Genomic DNA, 17,529 nt, shown 5'->3' on the forward strand with positions numbered 1-17,529 from the left:
AACACAGACAACTTAGGACACAGATTCAAAAGAACCCTGGAAGGAGAAAGCTGGAGAGGAAATGGAAGCGCTCACCCCGAAGTGGATTTCACGGGTTCCGAGACAGTCGTGGGGCCACTTTTGTTCACTGATGGCACAGGCGGGGGGGATATGGGCGTGGCGGGCAGAGCAGGAGTGGTGGGGGTCACAGGCGTGACTGGGGTGGGGGGCATGCTGGAGTCGCTGAGGCTCAGCTGGCTCTGCTCAGAAGGGCCAGCGCCGAGGACCTTCACCGAACCCTCCTTGCTGCTGGATTTCTGCACAAGGACGGGGAGCGCACGGACGCGGGCGTGAGCAAGGCCCACGGGGATGCCACAGCCCCTCTGCCGCCATCCCGTGAGGTCACTTACCACCTTGGATGGGGGCTTGGGTTTTTGCTGAAGGGCTTTCCTGGCTTTAGCTGCAGCTGCTTGGGCCTGGTGGATCCGCTCTGTGGACAAGAGTGGGAAGCTTCAGCAACAGCTTACCCTCAGCACAGTGTGGAGGGTGGTCCTACCAAGAGCCAGGGCGCTAAACCGCCTCTACAGCTCTGTCCTGCCCGCATGCCAATGAGAAGGAGTGGAGCTGGGGCAGGAGGGCAGAGGCAGCCCTCAGCTGGCTGGGCACACACCGAACTCTTCCTCGCTCCGGTCCCGATGCAGGTAGATCCACAACTTCCGTCCGATGTCGTACTTCACACACGGGTCCTTCTCGTAATGCAGCCGATCCAGGGCACCACTCACCACTGTATTCACCTGAGACCCAGGACAAAGAGGAGGAAGGACCACGCAGGCTCAGACTCGGGGAAAATCCCTGGGTGAGAGGCACAGCCAACACACACATCCCACCTCCCAATGGCTAACCCCATCACTCGGCAAAACAAGAAACTACGAGTCCTGAGAGATGGAGGTGCTGTGCCCCGAAGATGGTGAGCTGAGAGAAGGAGAGCCTCGCCAATGGCAAGATCGAGGGGCAGCACTGCTCTCCTTTCTCAAGACGGCCTCCTTTCCTCTCCATCAGTTTTTTTTTTTTTTTTTGGCTGCACCGCACGGCTTGCAGGATCTTAGGTCCCCGATCAGGGACTGAACCTGGACCCTCAGCAGTGAAAGTGCCGGGTCCTAACCACTGGACCACCAGGGAATTCCCCATCAGTTTTTTTAAATTTTATTTTTACGTTATTCTATCTTGTATCTCCTTGTAAGCTCCCTTAAATCCATCCTGGAACAAAACACGAGCAGCCCTTCCCCTCCTACCTGAGTGCTGGTGACGTCTGGAGCCAGGAACTGGGAGTCCTTGAGCAGCTCGCAGATCTCCGCCCGCGTGCCCTCCCCGTTGGGCAGCCGGGCCGCCGCGTCGCGAACTGACACCAGAAACAGCAAAGTCCGAGCGTCAGCAGGGCTCCCCGGGAGAGCTGTCCCCCAACTGCTGACCAGCAGCAGGTGGACATGGCCCTCTGCAGGCAGCTTCTTCCACACCCTTCACACTTTCAGCCAAGGCTGAAGACCCAGGATCCCTGAGAGTTCAGTGCGTCCAGGAACTCAGGCAGAAAAAAGTTACAACTGTAACTGAAATTCAGCATTTCCCTCCATTGTGAACCAAGGCTGGCATAACCTTTGTTGGCATATGTTGCCAACCATATGATGGCAGTGCCATGATGCTGTAATGGAAATCAGACGTTTTCTTATCACAGCACAGCTGCTGCGGACAACCCAAAATATTATTTCCACTCATCACTAGCTGGGCACTAGAGGAGTCAGAAGACCTGCCACTAGATCTTGTCATTTTTTTTTTTTTTTGCAGTACGCGGGCCTCTCACTGTTGTGGCCTCTCCCGTTGCGGAGCACAGGCTCCAGACGCGCAGGCTCAGCGGCCATGGCTCACGGGCCCAGCCGCTCCGTGGCATGTGGGATCTTCCCGGACCGGGGCACGAACCCGCGTCCCCTGCATCGGCAGGCGGACTCTCAACCACTGCGCCACCAGGGAAGCCCAAAAACATACATTTCTGCACCATAAATCTGTTTTAATATTCTGATAACAATTTCAATATGACTGGTTTCTTTTGTAACTCTGTGCATCTTATTTTAGGCATTTAAAAACTTAATTCTGAGAAGGGGTCCAGAGTTTACCAGACTGCCAGCAATCTGTGGCACAAAAAAGGTTAAAAACCTCACCTTTGTAGGAATCCTAGACTGGAGGAAGCAAATTCCGACACCTAAGCTAACTGTTTAGCAGCCTGTGAACAGTTCCTGAAGGAAGGTAAACATGAGCCCAGACCCCAGGGAGGAAACACGGATTCTGTGTAGATCTCTGGGGCAGAATCCCTCCTTCCGCGTCCCAAACTGCAAAGCTTCCTGAAGCTACGCTGACCCTCCAGCCTTTGCAATGGGGGCGGGGCGGGGGGGGGAAGCAGACGGAGGCACGCACCCAGGGACAGGATAGTGACGTAGGCAGGACGGTCGGAGCGCAGCAGGGAGTGTTCCCGCGCCTTGTTGAGCGACGTCTCCTTGTCGAACACGCCCTTCACAGGCCCCACCACGGACTCGAAGCCATGCATGCGGAAGGTGAATGCCTTGTGGGGCTGGCTGTACCGGTAACGCTCCTGCCAAGAGAAGGGACGAGGCTCCTGAGTCAGTCACGGGGGCTCTCTCTAGCCACCCCGTGCAGGAGGGGGTCGGCCCGGAGACATTTAAGCATAAAGCAAACAGGCTATTCCACTAGGAACACTGAGCCGACCACAGCGGGAGAAGGATTGTCCCCAAACGCCAGTCACTAGCGAACAGATCAGGAGGTAAATGTGTTGTCTTGGATCTGAAGAAAAACCACCTGACCATTTTTCGTTCCCTTCCTCACACCAGCTCTGCCCCCAAAAGCAATCCCAACCCACGGAATAGCAAGGTTAAGGGTGTGAGTTGCTTCCAAGATTTGGACTCAAGGACAGTCAGGCTCAGAGCTTCTCACCTCATGGCCTCACAGATACAGAGATTTACACCAGGTTCCAGCTTTTTCTTACCTGCTCCTGAAAAACTCGCTTCTCCTCTCCCGTGCTGGGCCGCACCACATAGTCAGTTCTTCTGGAACACAAAGACCTTTGGGTCCATCACCCCTTCTCCAGCACCCCAAACCACTGGGTCCATCATCCCCTCTCCAGCACCCAGAACCACATCCTTTGCAACACGAGTGCTCTATTTGTTCATTAGTGCTCTTATCTTGCAAAGGTCAGAAGTCCACTTTCCAAATCCTGCCAAGTAGCTCCTGTTGGTATTTGCAAAATTACTTGATTCTTAGAAGTCCAGAAAGGTACTGGGTAGGTGGGAAAGAAACTGACGTCGTGTTTTACCTACTGTTTTCAGTACTGTTGCTAAGTAAGCCTAATCTAAAAGTAACAAAGAATTCAGCTTTAGAGGAACAAAGGACTTCAAATTTGTACGATGGCAAGGGTGGTTTTTCTGCTTCCTAGGCAAAAGTACCAAGTAAGTGAGATCAGGGAATTCCCTGGCGGTTCAGTGGTTAGGACTCCGCATTTTCAATGTCGGGGCCTGGGTTTGATCCCTGGTTGGCGAACTAGGCTCCCATAAGCCACGCAGTGCAGCCAAAAACAAAAAGAAAAGAAAAAAGAAATTGAGTTTTATTATGTAAGGCAATGGTTCTGCCACTTTCAGGTTGGTCCTGAGTGCTGGTGTTCAGGAATCTAACTAAAGAGCTATACAACAGCATCAAAGCAATAAAACTCTTAGAATACGTTTAACCAAGGAGGTGGAAGATCTCTACACTGAAAACTACAAGACTTTGATTAAAGAAACTGAAGAAGACACAAGTAAAAAGATACTCTATGTTCAAGGATTGGAAGAATACTGTTAAAATGCCCATATCACCCAAAGTTATCTATAGATTAATGAAATCCCTATGAAAATTCCAATGACTTTTTTCACAGAAATAGAAGAAAACAATCCTAAAATTTGTATGGAACCACAAAAGACCCCGAACAGCCAAAGCAAACCTGAGAAAGAACAAAGCTGGAAACATCACACTTGCTGATTTCAAACTATGTTACAAAGTCACAGTAATCAAAATAGTATGGTACTCTCATAAAAATAGAAACATAAACCAGTGGGACAGAACTGAGAGCCAAGAAATAAACCACTGCATATATGGTCAACTAATACTTGGCAAATGGAGCCAAGAATACTCAATGAGGAAAGAACAGCCTCTTCAATAAACAATGCTGGGAAAACTGGACAACCACAAGCAAAAGAATGAAACTGGGCCCCTACCTTAAACCATTCACAAAAATTAACTTGAAATGGATTACACTTCAACGTAACACCTGAAACTAAACCTCCTAGAAGAAAATATCGGGAAGAAGCTCCTGCACAATGATCTTGGCAATGATTTTTTGGAGATGACACCAAAAGCACAAGCAACAAAAGCAAAAATAAACAAGTAGGACTACCTCAAAGAAAAGCTTCTGTACAGGGGCCTTCTCTGGTGACACAGTGGCTAAGAATTCACCTGCCAATGCAGGGGACACGGATTCAAGCCCTGGTCCAGGAAGATCCCACATGCCTCGGGGCAGCTAAGCCCATGCGTCACAACTACTGAGCCTGCGCTCTAGAGCCCGCAAGCCACAACACTGAGCCTGTGTGCCACAACTACTGAAGCCCGTGTGCCTAGAGCCCGTGCGCCACAACAAGAGAAGCCACCGCAACGAGAAGCCTGTGCACCGCAACAAAGAGTAGCCCCCACTCGCCGCAACTAGAGAAAGCCTGTGCACAACAATGAAGACCCAACGCAGCCAAAAATTAAATAAATTTATTTTTTAAAAAAAGCTTCTATGCAAAGAAAACCATCAACAAAATGAAAAGGCAACCTACAGAATAGCAGAAAATATTTGCAAAACATACATGTAAGAGGTTAATATCCAAAATATTTAAGGAACTCCTACAACTCAAAAGCAAACTACCCAAATAATCCAATTAAAAAACGGGCAAAGGACCTGAACATTTTTCTAAAGATACACAAATGACCAACAGGTACACGAAAAGGTGCTCAACATCACTAATCATCAAGGAAATACAAATCAAAACCACAATGAAATATCACTTCACATCCATTGGAGTACCTATTACCAGAAAGACAAGAAATAACAAGTGTTGGCGAGGATGCAGAGAAAAGGAAACCCTTGTGCACTATGGTGGGAATGCAAACTGGTGTAGCCGTTAGGGAAAGTAGTATGGACGTTCCTCAGAAAACTGAAAACAGAACTACCACATGATCCAGCAATCTTACCTCTGGGAATATTTCCAAAGGAAATGAAACCACTATCTCAAAGAGATATCTGTACCCCCATATTCACTACATTATTTACAATAGCCAAGACATGGAAACAACTGTGAGAGATAAGTGTCCACCAATGGATGAATGGATAAACAAAATGTGTGTGTGTACACGTACACACACACACACACACACACACACACAGCGGAATGTTATTCAGTCATTAAAAAATGTAGGAAATTCTGCCATTTGCAACAACATGGATGGATCTAGAGGGTATTATGCTTAGTGAAATAAGTCAGTGAAAGACAAACACTGTATGATCTCACTTACACATGGAACCTAAAAGAAGCGTAACTCACAGAAACAGAGCCTAGAATGGCAGTTACCAGGGGATGGGGGAAATGGGGAGACACTGGTTAAAGTTATAGAAAGTTCTACGGATCTAACAAATAGCATGGTGACTACAGTCAACAATACTGCATCATATACTTGAATGTTGCTAAGAAAGATCTTAAATGTTTTCACTACAAAAAAAGAACTGGTAATTATGTAAGGTGACGGATGGGTTAACTACCCTTACTGTGGTAATCACTTCACTATATATATGTACATATGTGTGTGTGTATATATATATATATAAATAAAATCAATACACCGTACACCTTAAACTTACACCACGCTTTGTCAATTATATCTCTGCAAAGCTGGGGAGAAAGAAAAGGGACCATGACAGACTGGAAACAGTCACATGAGAGATACAAAGGCTCAGGACGAGGTCGAGACCTAAATCCCAGCCTGGGTCCTGTCACTTACCCTCACACCTCCCTTTCTTTGTAGGTAAAATGAGGACGATGGGCTGGATAGCCCATTCTCCAGCGGGAACTGAAGGGGGGACCGGGGAAAAGCATGCACCTACAGGTGGATCCCACCTCCTCAGAGACTCATGGGGAAAACACTTCCACTGCTGGGAGCGCGCTGCCTCTTAGCGAGGCTGAGGCAGATAAGGACCAGTGGATCCCGGCATCTCAAGCCCACTCTGGCTCTAACATACAAGGATGTGTCAGCACAACCAGGGCAGTACTGAGATGATGCTTTCTTGGGGCACCATCCTCCGTTAGGGTACTATACTCACACCCGAGGAACAGGCGTTGTGGCATCTGAGCTGTCTTCATTTTCTTGCTGGAGAAAAGGAAAGCAGTAACAGGTAAATGGACTGAAGGATTTTGGCTAACTCAGGGTTCTGGAAGCCCGGCATGAGAAAGCTGGTAGTTCTCAACAACCATACCTTACAGAAGGCCTGGTCTTTAGTTTCCAGCCACAGCTGGAAGAGTGCAGCTAACTCCTTTTCATTATCTTGGGACTGGCCTATTAGAACAAAAAGGCAAAAAATAGTAATATGATCTAAGGATATGACCTAAGGATGCCACTTCCTCCTTACTTGCTGTATCTACATCTGGACCTACAGCGATGGTCCTGTACACAGAATACCCCTCTGCCTGGACATCCACAGGCAGAATGAAACTGGACCCCTGTCTGACACCACTCACAGAAATTACCTTGAAATTAACTGGAAGGGATTAAACACTCACCTTGCTGGATTAACTTGAAGGGTCCGGATGGACATCCGTATGGACAGTCCAGCCAGCACCCTAACTCCTCAGTCGTGTGACCTCAGGGCCTCCTCCCCCGACTCCAGCCTCTCATTCCCACTATCACAACTGGACCTTGTCATTCCCCCAAACGGGACTCTTCAAAATGCCTAATCCAGTTTCTCAACCCTGGCTACGCCTAAGAATCACCTGGAAACTTTTAAAAATGCCAAGGCTTGGGCCCCACTCAACCAATCAATCAGAACCCCTGTGGGTAAGGCCCAGGTACCAGCGTTTTTAAAAAGCTTCCCAACTGGCGGCAGCACACGGCCAGGACTGGGAACCTTCAACTAACCCCGCATCCTGCTCTCTGGCCGCAGCTGCCTCCCCTCCCCTCCCCTCCCCGCTGTCTACCCTCGCCCACCAAAACGTTACCTGGACTCCACCGCACTGCTGGTCCAGACATCCCACTTTCCGGCCCCCTCAGCCCCTCCCTTCACACTTCCCCCACTCGGCGAGGGCCCACGCCCGTCACTTCAACGACAAGCCGAGCAACACAGCAATACCTAACACCTGTCCCTTCCATCTCTGCATCACTTCCGTCGAGCAAAGCTCACGTCCTAAACCAGCCATACTCTCCACTCGGGCAGCTGCCGGCTGCCGGAGACAAGGCCCAGAGACAGGCAGAGAACACCTCTATCAATGAGCGGACAGCCACCGTCACTGGCCCTCAATCTGCCCGCGAGCCCCGCACTAGCCGGCCTCCCTGCCCGCTGGACAGCAACTGCCCCCCCTTCTCCACCACCCTTCCCGCGCACAGCAGGCCTCCCATCTCCCACAGGAAGGCCACAGACCCATCCCCTCAACTCCCCACGGCGCGACCCAGCAGCCACGGCTCCTCCTCCACCCGGACAATGTGCTGCCTCCTGCCACCTGAGGCCGGCCCCTGCCCCCAGGAATTCACCCTATGACAGGTGTCCCCTCCGCTCCTGTCCCTCCCCACCGACACTTAAGTCCTCTCCTGGCCACGAGCCCCGCTTCCTCTGCTCCCCTCCGCCACCAAACCTCTAGAAAGCGCTGTCCACACTCACTGTCCCAGGGGGACTGGGAAACGTTTTCCTGCCTGCAGGAAAGGGGGCCTGATCGGTAGCACGTGCAGACCTCTGCGGTGTACGTGAAGGTCAGCAAACCACTTCTGGAAACACAGTTTTGTGGTCATTTGTTTACACCCTGTCTCTGGCTGCTGTGCACAGGGCAGAGTTGAGTAGCCACAGCAGAAAGCATCTGCCCCACAGGCCTGAGACACTTATTACCTGGTCCTATTAGGGCAGCCTCCCCCGGCCGATCCTCCGCCACCAGCCGGACAGGCGGGAAGAGCTGCAGCCAGCCTCACGAGCGGCCTCAGCTCACCTCTGCCCGCAACCGGCATCACCCCACTAAGGAATCACTCCTCCAAGGGAGCCATCATTTCTTTCATGTCCACAAATCCAGTCTTGACCTTCCTGAACCTTAGGAACAATGAAGGTTAATGACCACTCCCCACCTCCTGACTCTCGGACCTCACAGCTTCCGCCTGACTCTGCGGTCACTGCCTCTCCCGTGTCCCCACTCAGCCTCCGCCACCTCGGAGCTTATCAAGGCTTAGCCCCAGGCCCTCTTTCCTCCTCATTCTCCCCATGCCTTTGACTTCGCTTACTGCACATGTGCCCACAGCTTTCTACCCTGACTGTGGGTCTGGACTCTAAACCCACTGCCTACTTAACATGTCCATTTCAACACCCCAAAGGCAGCTCAAGGCAGCATGTGCACAACTACACTCACGCGCCTCACCCTCACCCAGGCCTGGACGTCCTCCCCAGCTGCCTATGTCGATGGCGGACCCCCATCCGCCAGGTACAAATCTAGCAGAAGTGACACCTGACTGCCCTCTTCCTTCACTCGCCACACCCAACCCACAACCACATCCTCCGGCTTTTACCACCTAAAGCTCCCAAATTCATGCATCCTCTCTACCCAGGTGCAACATCCTCTATGAGCAGGCCTGTGTGATCTCCGCGGGAACCATCCCTGAGTCACTGACCCACACGGCTCCCTCCATGGGGAGCCGCCTCCCTCCGCCTGCCTGGCTCATCCCTAGTCGTTGTTAAGACCGCTGCTCAAATGACCTTCCCCAGGAAGGCCCTCTCGGACTCCACACGCATGCCACACCCATGCCTCCTTACAAACGCCCACCCCTACCGGCACTTTTCCCTTACAGAATGGCTAAGTTTGTCATTTCATTCGAATGAGTATTTGTTCCCCAAACAAATTCCACGAGGGGAGCACGCTGTCTACCTCACAAACCCCTACCTCACCCCCGGCACCTAACAGTGCCTGACACCTAGAAGGTTAATCCATGTTGCAAGCGATGAATGCACCCGCTACTTCCACAACCTTCTCTCCATGTTTCTCTTCATAGACCACTGGACAGAGTGGAGAAAGGTTTGTCCATTTCCACAGGAAATCAACACTGAATCTTCCTCTCATCACCCAGTTATTTCAGGTACACGTTACTACAACTTACACAGTAAGTGGAACTTCACAAATTTATAAGAAAAAGAACCTGTTCTTTAGAAGTAGCTTACTGAGGGCTGCCCAACACGTTATCCTCAACAGCAAAACCCATTTTAGGAAAGAAGAACAATCATATTACTAGAAATTAACCTAAAACCACAGATATGGTTGACATAAATGAAGGTGCTATTGTAAAACATCCCAGAGATTTTAATTCAGCCAGCCCCAGAGTGCAGCGGAACTGAAGGGCAAATGCCACCGCAGCCAACTCCAACGGGGGTGAACTCAGACCCTGAGAATTTCTAGAAGGACTCTTTTACTTGAGCAAAATAAGGTTTAATATTGCCTTTTTCAACATTCTCCTGGCACACGCTGACTGGAAGGCACAAGAAGCTCGGGGAGAAAACAAGAGAAAGAGAACCTACTATGACAGGTAGGTGACGTGCATTACTCACCAAGCAACTTCCACTGCTGGGTTTTCTCTTTGAAGCCAACAAATGGAGAGAAGCTGGAAGGTACAGCTGCAAGAAATGGATCCCATGAACAAGCCACACAGGTCAGAGAGATTACTAAACTCAGAATAACTGACACCCCCGAGCTCCGAGATAACTTCTGTATGTTAATGGTGTATCAGGACAGCAGAGACCTCCAAGGCATGGCATCGCATCATGCAAAGCCACAACGGATGTAGCCAGTAAAGCTGCAGTCTACTACGAGAATTAGACAAAGCGGGGTAAATACCGGGCCCTACAGAACAAAGTACCTTACCACGGCTTTCTCCAGCAAGATACTGCAGGGCTGGTAACACCAACTCTGCCCAGTTGGGGGCCGCAGAGAACCAGCTATTGAGGGAGCTGGCTGGAGATGACTGCCAGTCCAAAACTCGCTCCTCTAGCTGAGGGAGAGTAAAGGCAGAACCCGGTTAGATTTCTATTCCACGCCAGCGATTCCAAGGCTGTGCCTGAACAAACTGGCTATGTCTGTCCAGTCTGCTCAGGTCACAAAGCAAGTCAGCTGTGGAGCTTCGCGGGGAACCCAGAGCTGAAGATTTCTACAATCTGAAACTGCTACACACTTGGCTTTTCCAAAATTCTTACCATAGGAAGGCTAGCCTGCCCCTCCAGCAACAAGATCTCCAAGAGAAGAGAGAAGAAGCTGGAAGATATTTCATTGATTCCAAGGCAAGGCTTGAGGTCTTCGAGAGGCCTAATGAGGGAAGAAAAATATAAGAACCACCGAAAAGGGCTTCCCTGGTGGCCTAGTGGTTTAAGAATCCGCCTGCCAATGCAGGGGACACGGGTTCAAGCCCTGGTCCTGGAAGATCCCACATGCCGTGGAGCAACTAAGCCCGTGCGCCACAGCTACTGAGCCTGCGCTCTAGAGCCCGCGAGCCATAACTACTGAGCCCATGCGCCACAACTACTGAAGCCTGTGCACTTAGAGCCCGTGCTGCACAACAAGAGAAGCCACTGCAATGAGAAGCCCGCGCACTGCAAGGAAGAGTAGCCCCCGGTCGCCGCAACTAGAGAAAGCCCACGCGCAGCAACAAAGACCTAATGCAGTCAAAAATAAATAAATTAAAAAAGAACCACCGAAACAACCAAGAACACATGCCTAGGTTGCTTTAGGTCCTCCACGCCTCCCAGCCGTCATAAAAAAGCTCAGTGAAAGCCCACACCATACACGTTCCCCAGCAGGGCCCCTGGGACCTAGGGCTCTCAAGAAGCACCAGCTCTGGGGACAGCCCTGAGCCATGACCCCCGCTGCTCACTTACTCCTCCTTGATAGCGGGTATGGCCAGTGGAGACGGTGCCTGTGAGAGGGGTGGGAGACCTTCAGTACCGCTTAGGGGTTCCGCCAGATCCTCTGCCTCTGATTTGATCAGTTTTATTTTCTTCTTCTTCCTTTCCTCTTTTTCCTTAACCTTTTTTTTAAGGACAGCCAAGTCATATAGTGCTGGGGAAAAAAAGTAACTCAAGTCATAGAACTGCATTTTCTACATCAGGAAATGAGGAGTCTTATCTGTATATTATTTTCCCAAGGCCCACCAGCAAAAGAAAGAAAAGTCTCAGTAATAAGACATATAGTTTCGTTTGATTTTTTTTTTTAAACAAACTAATGAGTGCTTTAAAGAGTCAATGATCCATTGTACTGATTTTATATTCACTCTCCACCTACAAATCCATAAGAGGCAATAACGACATAAAGGCTATCAGCAAGAAGGATGCTGTGGTTTCCTTTCCTTTTGCAATACGTAGAGAGGCCTGTGTAATCTAACACCACAGTCAATGGCCACCTACAGAGGACGTCACTTACCTGCTAGAGAGCCCTTCCTGCCGGCATTTACTCGAGTCATGATGTCATTGAGAGTCAGGTCCCCCGTCAAAAGGTCTGGGTGATCCTAGACGTGATATTCAGAGATTTGTTATGGAGGTCCAAAAGAGGAGCTAAAACTGCTGATTTTCCCAATTTACAGATAAAACTAGATGTTACGTGTACTTGAGGAAATTGTGTTGAATTTAAAACGTACAGAGATAAAAACTATTGCTCTTCATAATGGGGCAGGGGAGAACTGAGTTCCAATCCTTCATGTGTGGCATTTAGTTTATAAAGCTCTTTTGCGTTCCTTATCTTATATGCTCTTCAAACAGTCTTGCTAAGTGGTATTTTACAAAGACTGAAAACGGGATTCAGAGAAGTTAAGGGATTTGCCCGACATCATAGTAAGTGGAAAAGAGAGAGACAGAACTCGGTTCTAACCCCAACATAAGACTCTTCCCAGCTCACCACTCTGCCTTGATGAACTGACTTTCCTTCCTCCACCATGATCTCTGGCTCAGTGTTACCTCCATTTGGTGGAGCGAAGGAACAGAAACGTAAAACCTGGGAAAAGCACAGGCTCTGACGCTTGGCTCTGCCACTTACTGGCCGCTGGGCGTCAGACAAGCTCCCTGGCCTCTCCAAGCCCTGCTAAACGGACGAAAGGATTCACACAGCAGTGTCGTCCTAAAGACTGGATCAGACACGGCGGTAAGCGTGCCTTACAAAGTCAAAGCATCTGTCTTCTCCACACATCTTCAGTGTTACTGGGCCTCCCATGCTGCTCCTGTCCCCTAACAAGGATAAGGAAAGGGGACTAATAACGCAGTGACTCCCCGTATCATCCCAGGATAGCTGATCCGGGGAATCAGACTGAAAACCTACTGACCACCCCCTCCGATCTTACTGGTTGGTGTTTCCGCTTCTCATGGTGCTTCTTCAGCATTATCTTCAGGTCACTGTCCCCCAGTTCTATTTTATCTGAGAGAAAAGGAACCAAACCACATGGACGGTCATTCACTTCCACAATGCTCAAATTCACATCTTTCTGGTCACTGGTAATGTTTGAAAGTAAGATATTTTCTGAGCTTCCCTCCTGACCTGTGTACTTCAAGTACCAACAATCTTGAAACAGTCACAGGCTCAACTCTGCAGCTTTTCTGTACACTCGTCAATAACAACGACCTTGGTACTCAGCTGCTCCTAAAACACCTAGAAGTTTCTGAACATTCTTCTTTGACTCCTATCCCAACTAAAAATAGTCTCTAATTTCACAGACATGCCAAGAAACTGCTGTGCCTCTGGTTACCCCTTTTGTTCTATTATTGAATTATCCCTTAGTATTATTTTGGGGGTTTTTTTTGGTTGTTGTTTTTGTTTGTTTGGGGGCTGTGCTGGGCAGCACGTGGGATCTTAGTTCCCCAACCAGGGACCGAACCCGAGACCCTGCAATGGAAGCGTGGAGTCTTAACCACTGGACCGCCAGGGAAATCCTGATACTGTTATTTTAAGATTCTGCTTTCTTGAGGCCAAAATGCCAGCTGGTCAGCTCCTAAGAGAAACTTTCAAAACAAAGTACAGAAGGCCAGCTGGCCTACCTACCTGCGGAGAAGTGGAGCTACACGAAAGCTTCCCCAGGTCTCCTCATTCTAAGGAACACCGCTCTGCTCTCCTGGCAGGCAGAACCCAGTCTCCCACCCCGAGGCAGTCCTCAGATCCACGCCGAGCCCCACTCACCTGCAGTCTTCATGTCCGTGGTGGAAAGCGTGGGCACCACCCTGAGGGGCACTGCAGGGCTAGGAGAGCGCGCTGGAGAGCTCGGGAGCCACGAGCTGAGATCTGCAAAAGAAAAGTTTTCTTGTAAATCCAACCTGCCTGTGGACTCCAGCAGGGGAGACAGGGTAAGTGGCTCTCTGGGCTCAAGAAGGCTAAGCCAACAAGAGGGAGGCCAGGCTCCACCACTGCTTCCTGACCCTTCCCCAGACGGACTGCAGACTTGTGTCAGTGCAACGGCTCTTCCGGGAGGAGAGACTTCAACAGTGGCGGGTCACACTGCAGAGGTCACAGTCACTATTACTCTCCTGCGGGGACAGTGGTTCTCTCGAGCAGCCGACTGGACCAGAGCACCTGCCGGGAGGGCCCCGCGTGTGCCTGAGCGTCAAGGGCGGCGAGGTGTGCAGTCACAGCCACCCAACGGCTCTGAGCGTCACCACGCGCCCAGAAAAACCACAGGGATGGCTTCCTCACGGGGAAATGGCTACCACGGCCTCCAACCAGAGAAGCAGCTGCAGGTGCGGACCGATGAGATACAGATGGTGCGGGGCACGGAGGACACATACCCTCCTCGTCCGATGACAGGGCCGAGTCCCCACACTCCTCCTTCACTTCCCGCAGGACCTTCAGGTAGCGCTGCTGGGTGCGCCACTCCCGCTCCTCGGGGGTGCGGGATGGGGAGGGGCGCTTCTGCCGGGAGGGGAGGGTGGGACCGCTTCGCCGGGCCATCTCCAGGAGATCCTGGGAGAGATCGGATGGGATGGGGGCACGGCCTCAGCCACAACTTGTCCTGACACGCTCCCCGAGTCTACGCTTTCTTCTCTTCTTTGTTAGCAAGCTCATTTCCCTCCTTCCAAATAAAAGGGGCCTGTGCTGATTGTGATGGAAAATCCCCAATCTGAGTGCTGTGCTGCTCCATCGAGAATGAACACTTACACCAGACCCCGAAGTATCTCCAAACCGAAGCTTAAAGAACCACTAAGAGCCAGAACTACTCTGCCCCAAGGCATCCCAAGGCTGGTCCAGACCCAGAGCCGCTGAGCCTGGCACCCATCAGGCACCCGAACGTGAACCTGAGTGCAAGCTGCTTCTCCTGCACGACCCACCATGGATCTGAAAGCTGCCTCTTTTTCTGGGTAAATACAGAAGCTACAATATTTCATCAATTTTAAGATGTATCCTTCTTTTGTTCCTGTTCTAACGTATCTGAAATCAGGATGCATCTTAAAACGTATCATGAGAAGGAAGGATGCACTTGGTCGTGTCGGGGCTTGATGGGCAGCTTCCTTCCTCAGTGGTATCTCTTGTTCTTGCCCCTGATCCGCCCCTTTGGGTCACCAGGTGTGAGTCCCACGCAGCTCCCAGGGGCACTTACGCTCCGCGAGGCCAGAATCTGCTTCAGCAGCCGGTGGAAGTACTGCTGCTGGGAGCTGAGGTAGCGTTTGTACTGCGACCGGAAGCACAGCTGCCTATACTTGACCACCTCGGGGTTGAAGTGTCCGTCTGCAAAGAACAGGCACAGCCATGCATATCTGTCAGCCACCCATCAGCGAGGGCTGGAGAGGCGGCCAGCTTTGCACTGATGGGAGGATAGTGGGGAAAGGGGAGCCTACGGTCCAAGGGGAGAGACAGAAAGCGTGTAAGCCAGTACTCGACTCTCTGACGTGCTGCCAGGAAACCAACCTAAAACAACCAAAGAGAGCGAAGAGTGACATCAGGAAAAGAGCCCCTAAGGAAGGCGACATGAAATGAGGCCCGATCACAGCAACTGTGGGAAGACGCTAACAACTGATAAACACAGGTAAGTTTTACGGATGTGCATCATACGTATTGGTTATCAACTTTTCTATATGTTTAAAAAATTTATTGGGAGGAAAATTAAGCAAGTAGGAATTTTTAAAATAAAAATAGGGAAAAGGCAGAAGGAACAGCATGTGCTAAGGCAGGCCCTGAAGCAAGGAAGAATGTGCCCACTCCAACCCCTGAAGAAATGTTGGTGTGAGGAAAGCAGAGGGACTTAGCTGAGGAGGGGCCGAGATGACCTGTGAAACTGGGCAGATGTCACACCACACAGAAACCACAGCACAGTCTGGACCTTATCCTGAGTGTAGTGGAAATCAGCTGAAGGGTTTAAAGCAGGAGAATAACACGGCCGAGAGCAAAAGAGGAAGAAGAAAACCACTGCAGTGATTGAGGAGAGGGACGACAGTGGCCCGGTCGGACCTCTCCCTCCATACCCAGGGTAGAGCCAAGGGGCCAGGAGGCCCAGGGCCCTTCCTTGTGGGTCCCACGTATCTCGGCCTCATCCTCCACCAGGCTCCCTTTTGCTCACTCCGCCGCAGCCCACGCTGTTTGCTGAAGTACCGTACTTTTCGCAAAGCCTTTGTCCTTCAAGTCCCCTCTGCCTTTTCACAAAAGCTTTGTCCTTCAAGTCCCCTCTGCCTGCAAGGCTTCCTACTAACACCCAGTACTTCACGGCTTGCTCGTCGCACCTTCATTGAGTCTCTGTCCAATGCACCTCCACAGAGAAGCCCTGCCCAACTACCACCTCTGAACCAGATCCTTCCTGTCACTTCCAGTCCCATTACCCTTCCTCACTCTTTATAGTGCGTGATACCAACAAACACTTGCTTGTCTATTACCTTGTTTTCCCCTAGTAGAATGTAAGGTCATGACTGGATCTCCAGAACCTTGAAGAATGGCTGGCACATATTAGCTGATGAGTGAGCAGTGGTTATGTGAACGGCAGTAGAAAGACTTCAGATATATTTCGAGGGAGAAAAATTAGACCTGCTGTTCGTTTGGATGCTGGGGCAGGAAGGCGAGCATGGTACCTAGATCACTGGATACGAGCAACTCGTACCGTTGTGGGAGCCGCGATGACAGAGGTCCGTTTTGGAATATTAGATTTGAGCAGGCTGCTACAAAGTGAACTAAGGGGAAAGATGGAAAAGCTAACCTCAGAAGGCTAAAATGAGGCATTGAAGTAAGTACATGGCGTTTCTTTTTTTTTTTTTTTAATTCCAACCACTTTAATGATATTCCGAGGTAACGAATAACAGCAAACACTTAGAACAGGACCTGACATGGAACTGTCACCATATAAGGAGGGCCGTGCATATATTAACTCACTTCATCTTCACAACCACCCCACCAAGAAGGTACTACTGCATCCTCATTTTACTGAAGAGCCCGAAGCATGGAGAAACTAAATACCTTGTGCAAGGTTACACAGCTAATAAAAGGGGAAATCGGGTCTGAACCCAGGCAGTCCAGCTCCAGAGCCGCTCCTAGCCACCACATTACACTGCCTGTTGCAGAGAAATAAGGAATTTGACCTTCAAGAAAAGAGGCAAGAGTTCAATGCTACTGATGCTGATATATAGATATTGGATGAAAATTCTACTTCTTTGCCTCTGTACTTCTCCAAAGTTACCTTCCTTCAGTCTTTAGTTTCCCTCACCAAGATAGCCAAATGCTCTATTAAAATAACATTTTGAGGGCTTCCCTGGTGGCGCAGTGGTTGAGGTCCGCCTGCCGATGCAGGGGACACGGGTTCGTGCCCCAGTCTGGGGGGATCCCACGTGCCGCAGAGCGGTTGGGCCCGTGGGCCATGGACGCTGGGCCTGACCGTCCGGAGCCTATGCTCTGCAGTGGGAGAGGCCACAGCGGTGAGAGGCCCACGTAACGAAAAAAAAAAAAAAAAAAAAAAATTCAAGGGACTTCCTGGTGGCGCAGTGGTTAAGAATCCGCCTGCCAGTGCAGGGGACATGGGTTCAAGCCCTGATCCGGGAAGATCCCACATGCCACGGAGCAGCTAAGCCTGTGCACCACGCTACTGAGCCTGCGCACTAAAGCCCGTGAGCCACAACTACTGAGCCCTCGTGCCACAACTACTGAAGCCCACGTGCCTAGAGCCCATGCTCTGCCACAAGACAAGCCACCACAATGAAAAGCCCATGCACTGCAACGAAGAGTAGCCCCTGCTCGCTGCAACTAG

At 50.5% G+C, this 17,529-nt stretch overlaps 1 protein-coding gene across 1 annotated transcript in view; it reads right to left on the minus strand.

Annotated features, from left to right (window-relative positions):
• The window catches only part of NFRKB (nuclear factor related to kappaB binding protein), a 36,435-nt gene that overhangs the window by 9,815 nt on the left and 9,091 nt on the right, over positions 1–17,529 (minus strand). The window contains exons 4-20 of the mRNA XM_079930735.1: positions 14,905–15,032; positions 14,096–14,270; positions 13,494–13,595; positions 12,664–12,737; positions 11,754–11,838; positions 11,213–11,393; positions 10,535–10,643; positions 10,206–10,332; positions 9,893–9,958; positions 6,581–6,660; positions 6,428–6,474; positions 3,029–3,089; positions 2,443–2,617; positions 1,272–1,378; positions 650–773; positions 390–469; positions 76–296 (exon numbers count right to left, since the gene is read on the minus strand). Coding sequence (XP_079786861.1) covers positions 76–296; positions 390–469; positions 650–773; positions 1,272–1,378; positions 2,443–2,617; positions 3,029–3,089; positions 6,428–6,474; positions 6,581–6,660; positions 9,893–9,958; positions 10,206–10,332; positions 10,535–10,643; positions 11,213–11,393; positions 11,754–11,838; positions 12,664–12,737; positions 13,494–13,595; positions 14,096–14,270; positions 14,905–15,032 — 1,942 coding nt within the window. The remainder of the gene's footprint in view (positions 1–75; positions 297–389; positions 470–649; positions 774–1,271; positions 1,379–2,442; positions 2,618–3,028; positions 3,090–6,427; positions 6,475–6,580; positions 6,661–9,892; positions 9,959–10,205; positions 10,333–10,534; positions 10,644–11,212; positions 11,394–11,753; positions 11,839–12,663; positions 12,738–13,493; positions 13,596–14,095; positions 14,271–14,904; positions 15,033–17,529) is intronic.

This window comes from Stenella coeruleoalba (genome assembly GCF_951394435.1).
Source record: "Stenella coeruleoalba genome assembly, chromosome: 8".
Classification (NCBI taxonomy): Eukaryota; Metazoa; Chordata; class Mammalia; order Artiodactyla; family Delphinidae; genus Stenella; species Stenella coeruleoalba.